General features: G+C 34.9%; 1 protein-coding gene across 2 annotated transcripts; it reads right to left on the bottom strand.

Annotated features, from left to right (window-relative positions):
* Nucleotides 1-410: 410 nt before the first annotated feature.
* rps21 (ribosomal protein S21) lies at nt 411-4,094 on the bottom strand. Of its 2 annotated transcripts, XM_067447336.1 has the most exons (6): nt 4,022-4,094; nt 3,609-3,693; nt 3,323-3,386; nt 2,995-3,066; nt 2,794-2,849; nt 411-475 (listed from the first exon to the last, which is right to left on the bottom strand). In XM_067447336.1, the coding sequence occupies exons 2-6, from the start codon at nt 3,656-3,658 to the stop codon at nt 466-468; spliced, it is 252 nt and encodes an 83-aa protein (XP_067303437.1). In that variant the 5' UTR covers nt 3,659-3,693; nt 4,022-4,094; the 3' UTR covers nt 411-465. The 2 variants fall into 2 exon arrangements, with proteins under 2 accessions (XP_067303437.1, XP_067303438.1); XM_067447337.1 differs by lacking the exon at nt 411-475 and having other exon boundaries at nt 2,790-2,849.
* Nucleotides 4,095-6,251: the final 2,157 nt, after the last annotated feature.

Genomic DNA, 6,251 nt, shown 5'->3' with positions numbered 1-6,251 from the left:
CAATGACCTCTACCGGACGGAGGACAATCGCTGTCTATTGTCAGTGACGCCGAATATTGTGTAGAAAAGATTAGTGTAAAAACTTGTATTAATAAGTATGTTATTTCAGTGCATACATTTGTATGTGTTGTATGTTTAACCAATCTTCATTCAGTGCTCACATCTAGCTATTTAAAACTGCTGTGAGGGTGTACCACATGTAAATCACTTGCTCTATCTGATATTCACACATTAGGCAACAGTGAATCTTAGGAAATCCATCATAGAACATTCTCACCACCACAATTTGTTCCCTTTTCTCATGGTCAATTAATAATAATCCTCAAATGGTTAATCATTTGAATTATTCACATGGAGCCTAGGGGTAATGAATAACTAACACACTCACAATATTAAAACACAAACACAGGTTTCCAATTTTACTTTTTTATTTTACAAAGAAACTTCCAGAAGCCATCCTTAAACTTAGATGTTCCTGTAAAGAGAGAAAGCAATCGTTAGAATCATAATCAGCATCAGGCATTTTGATTTAAACATCAGCAAACCACACACATTACCAACAAGAGTAGAAATTCAGTGAGCATTATGGCAGCCATTTCAAATTGATTGTTTAAGTTTTTTGCCATTTCAATACAGTTTCACATAAGCACATATTTGCTTTGTCACTCATAGGGTTAGTTCACCCAAAGATTAAAATTGTCATCAATCTCACCATCATGTTTCAAACCTGTAAAACTTATCTTCAAACATAACTGAAGATGTTTTAAAGAAATCAGATTTTTGTCCTAGAGACAATACATGCTACTAGTTTGACACTAAAACGTTGATAGAGATCAAAACTAATCCATATTGAGTGGTTTAGTCCAAATTTTCTGAAGAAACACTATCAAAGCGATAGTGTCTCTTCAGTAAAGTTCAGTTCATTCAGAATAAACATATGTATAAATGAATGCTAATTGGGCGCAGATATCACGCAACATTGTGATCGCTCAACAGCCAGAGGATATCTGCGCGTTCAAGCAGCAGTGCTTCGCCTGTTCTTCACATAATATAGTCCCAAGTTAATATCTGCCTAGGAAATTGCCTAGTCTTAACCTGCATCGCTATTTGTACTCGTTGTGAATGTGCAGGCCACAAGAAGTTATTAGGTGTGGGGGTGCTTTTACTCGGGACTTGCTAGCTGATAACATAGGATTCCATTCATTATGCTAAGCTAGCAGCAACCCTGCCAAACTAAAACAATGCCCTAAAACATTTGCCCATATATCCTAAAGTAAAAAAGAAGTTAAATAAGACCTATTTCTAAAAACGGTGGTGTTCTTTAAGCCCCAATGATTTTGTTATCAATTTCTATTCGAAAGACATGTTTATCAATAATTTTTACTTTAATTATGTGTGTGTATGCATGTACACTAAACATTTTTGAAAAAAAGTTACCTGGTTGCCTTAAAATTGAGATAATACAATGAACATTTTTTGAGATTCGACAAGTTATTAAAATATTATTAAAAGATTTTGTAAGCATATTGGGTAATTGTGCGTGTTTTATTTCTGATGACGCAGTGAAACGTGCTATTTTCATGATTTATCAATTTTTTATGTGGTTCAGATACAATAATATTTTGAGTTTCTATTTATTTGAAAGATTTCATTTATTTTATCAACTAATTTTTAATTTCAATTAACTCAATTTTAAGGCAACCAGGTTACTTACTTTTTTAAGTTAAACCAACAAAAAATGTACAGTGTGTGCGCATATATATATATATATATATATATATATATATATATATATAAATAAAATCACATAACCCAGAGAGATCGCACATATAAATCACATAACCTAGAAAGATTGCACGGGTCAAGAGTTTTGGAATATTCATACATAAACACATTTTAAAAAAGACCATTCATCACAGATGTTTAAACCAATAAGCATTAAGCTGTGTCGGCTGGAAGTCGTTTCCCATCGTGCTTTTGATCAGCAGTCGGTGGAGAGCAACTGGGTCCGCCTGCAGAGTCCAACATCTCTGCCTTGCAATTCGCAAGAGTTGACACGTCAGCATGACATCAGACCAAAGCTGGATCATGTTCAGACATTTCTAATGGCATGCACCTCTGGGTGATCGGTTCTGCGCAGATTTTGCTCATCTTAAACAAGCCTATTGATGTTCATTCTGGTGTTACGCATCACGTTTGAGCTTCCGCAAGAACCAATGAGGTTCATTCTTGTGTTACGCAGCACGCATGAGCTTCTGCAAGAACTAATGAGGTTTGTTCTCGCGAATCAAGCGAGTACAGATGAGCTTCTGTTTATGTTCAGTGATCAATGTTTATATGTGAACAAAATTCAGTCTCATGTAAATCTGTCCATATAATGCAAATGTATCGCTTCAGAAAATTTGGACTAAACCATTCAATTCATATGGATTGGTTTCACGATCTCTACATTTTACTGTCAAAGTAGCTGTGTAGCTGTCAATGGAGATACAAACATCTCTCAGTTTTCGTGTTCCTAAGATGAATGAAAGTCTTATGGGTTTGGAACAACTTGAGGAAGAATAATGAATGACCGAATTTTCAATTTTGGGTGACCTAACCCCATGAAGTGTTCACTGAAGCTGGTAAAAACAAAACAACAACAAAATGGGGGTTGACGAAAAACTATGAAAACTACATCAAACAAGCACAATAGAAAAACACTACACTAGGTGATTTAGAGAGCCTCTACAATCCGATAGGAAATTCATAGAGGAAAAACACAACAGCAGTCATCCACTGACAGGAGCTTACTTTGCCACAATGCTGTCGTTCTTTGCAAGCCTCAGAAGGGAGTCATCAGCTTCACCCTGTAGAAGACAATATAAATGTCTTGAGACTACAACAGATGTGACACTATACATTTAACACATTCAAAATCTGATACAAACCTGGCATCCTACACGATGTAATGATGCAGTAAAATGGGCTTTAGATGTGATTGAACATACATACCATTCTACGGATGGCACCACAGATGGCGTAAGTCTTGAACTGGCCATTGAACCTGCCTGTTGCCCTGTCCACCTATAACAAACAGATCGAGAGACTCATTAATAAAACTCTTGAGTTTTTGTTGACGTGACTATTATAATAGACTAATAGCTATTGGCACCTAAAAGAAATTAGTCCCATTATATAACAACAGTTTTGTCAAAGAAAATACACACTTTGTTTCCCAATTTTCTTCACCAACTATAATATGGTGTAAAATACATCATATAGCTCATATTTGTGTAAATTTCACTATTACTGTTTCATAATAGTGAAATTCATGTCAAACCTCAGCAATGTTGATTTGGATGGAGGCATGGTCCTTGGCACCAATGATTCTGTTGCTAGCAGAGCTGGGAATAAAAAAAAGCAATGAACAAGTGTTAATAATATATATGCCTTATATATATATATGATTTGTGTGGTCACTATTTATAACCAGTATTACACTGTGCTTATGTGACTGTCAAAGATAAAACTCTAGCACAGAACAAAAGATGGCTAGTGTTGTGCGCACCACTCACAATAGTATAAATACATAAGATATATTTTCCATAAATCCTTCACAAACTCACCATTTACGGGGGACGTACAGGTCCACGAATTCGCCAGCGTCGTTCTGCATCTTGTCTTTACTTGATGACTGTCAATCAGCTCAGTCTGCATTAAAAATGAGATCACTCATTCAAACAAACCTTTTAACACGTTGAAGGCAGAGTTGAGCCTTACATTTTTTACATTTATTTCAACCGGACACCGTGAAATCAAAAGGTCTGGCAAGCGGCCGCGATTAGCGAATCCCCCACATGTATAGCGACTCAGCCCTGCTGCCACATTTATTCACAATATAACGCGCAGAAAACGCGAATATCTGACCTACACTGTGTAGAACAGCTCCGTGTACATTTTGCAAAAGAAAAAACGTTGCAAATGTTGGCTAAAAACAGTCAAAAATACACTTGTAAGCAAGAGCTCATGGTGTTCTTACCGATTATCACAAATGGCCGACACGGAAAGGAAAGAGAAAGGGTCAGGAAGTGACGTAACAGGAAAGACAGAATAAGAGTGCACTGCATGCTCTTTATTCTCAGTGCCGAAATGGGAAACTTTTCATAAAAAACGTTATAAACGGAAAAGTTCGAAATGTGAGATATATTCTTGCAATTGCGAGGAAAAAGACAATTAGAATTCGCAATTAGGCCAACTTTTACCTGATTAAGATAAAAAGTCGTAGGTATGCCTAATTACCTTTCACAAGCTTTCACATTTTTTGCAAATCTCAGTTTTATTGTACTTAATTAATTATTTTTTGTACTTAATTTTTTTTTCAAATAACATTGTAATTATATATATATATATATATATATATATATATATATATATATATATATATATATATATATATAATATTTAATATATTATATATATATATATATATATATATATATATATATATATATATATATATATATATATATATATATATTAAAATATATAATAATATGTACCTTCATATTATACCAGACAGTTGTTGAAATGCAGCCTAGTATTCTACATAATTCAACAACAAAAATTCACTAGAAATTAAATTCAGTACAAAACACTGCGCAATCCCACTGATAAAACCACCTCTTTTGAGTGTTCTTTATTGGAGGAATATACTAAATAACTATTTCACACCTGTTTTTTTCTTCTCATGCGTCAAATGCTAAACAATAGATTCCGGCTTGAGGCAAAATACCATTATGAGGGTCTGTGGGAGATGTAAACAGCTTGTGAACACTGATAGACCATCAGAGTTACAATACAATGGGCCCTATCTTGCACCCAGCGCAATTGACTTTGTACACCGACGCATATGTCATTCCTATTTTGCACCCGCGCAAAGCGCGCTTTTCCCTCCACAGAAGCACGTCGCTAAACTAGTGAATGAGCTTGCGCTCCCTGGGTTGTTCAGCGCAAAAAAGGAGGCGTGTTCCGGCGCAAACAATCCCTGGTGCTATTTTACTGTTCCATTAAACAGTTGCGCCTCTGACCAGAAAAAAACTAGTCTAAAGTCAGTGGCGCGTTGCGCGTTGTTCATTATGCTATTTTAAGGCCGCATGCTTGACCATAATGTATAGCGTGCACAACGCGCAGACACTTTGCTCATGAAATCTACACATGCAACAGTTATTTTTGGAAATCATAAATTGTTACACTAAAAAAAAAATATTAACACAGTAGTGTGCCATGAAGATGTGAAAAAATAGGAATAAAACTAGCTTACAAATTATTCAGGCTAATTGTATACAATTTCTTTATCAACCATCTACTCACCCATATGCATTTATTTTGTGTAACACAATTAGAAAAGAATTGTCACCATTAGAAAAGAACCTGTGATTTGAGTCTCATTATGTTCTGACTGACATATCCTTTTGTGCTCCAATAAAAATAATGTGTCTGGTACATGATCAGTTGTTCTTGAGTAAATATTGCTTTTAATTTATGTACCTGCCTGTATAGCGTACCTCTTTGTGTATTTGAATGTAAATGCCTTTTCTATTATATATATTTTTCTATTAAAAGCCTTTTCTATTATATTGTCATATTGAATATTTATATAGATTGTTTGCTCTAAACATGTAGGCTATCTGTAACTGTATTAATAATTTATAATTAAATATTAATAATTTTTTAATATAGTAAATATATGAAATAATATTGACGGTATTATAAAATATATTATATATTCATGTAGCCTAATATATTGCAAAATAAATGATTGCCGCTTTCAATATATTGCAATATATTGAAAAATATAAATATATATTCCCATACATGTGAATATATTGCCTAATATATTGCATGAAATTTTCCAATATACTGCAATATATTTTTGTTTCGTAAGGGCTGCTCTTACAAGAACATCAGTCTCCTCGGCTGTGAACCGCTCCTGGCGCGCCTGGTAAATACGCCATAATAATAGCAATCCATAATGGAACTTGCGCACCTGCTTTTAAAGGGAATGTTGGATGAAGCTCTGATTGGTTTATTCACGTTACGCCCGAACTACACTTATGAATAATTAAGCTAATTCAGACCAACTCATTTTAGATTGCCTCAAGAGCCATTTATCCCGCCGGGAAAATAGCAACAGCGCCGAGACCCGCCCACAAAGTTACTTGCGCTTCAGGCTTTGACACTTGCATTTCAGATCGTTAAAATAGGGCCCA

This window comes from Pseudorasbora parva, chromosome 6 (assembly GCF_024679245.1).
Source record: "Pseudorasbora parva isolate DD20220531a chromosome 6, ASM2467924v1, whole genome shotgun sequence".
NCBI classification, from domain to species: domain Eukaryota; kingdom Metazoa; phylum Chordata; class Actinopteri; order Cypriniformes; family Gobionidae; genus Pseudorasbora; species Pseudorasbora parva.
Note: the sequence above shows the minus strand (reverse complement) of the source record. Positions and strands in the feature narration are given on the sequence as shown.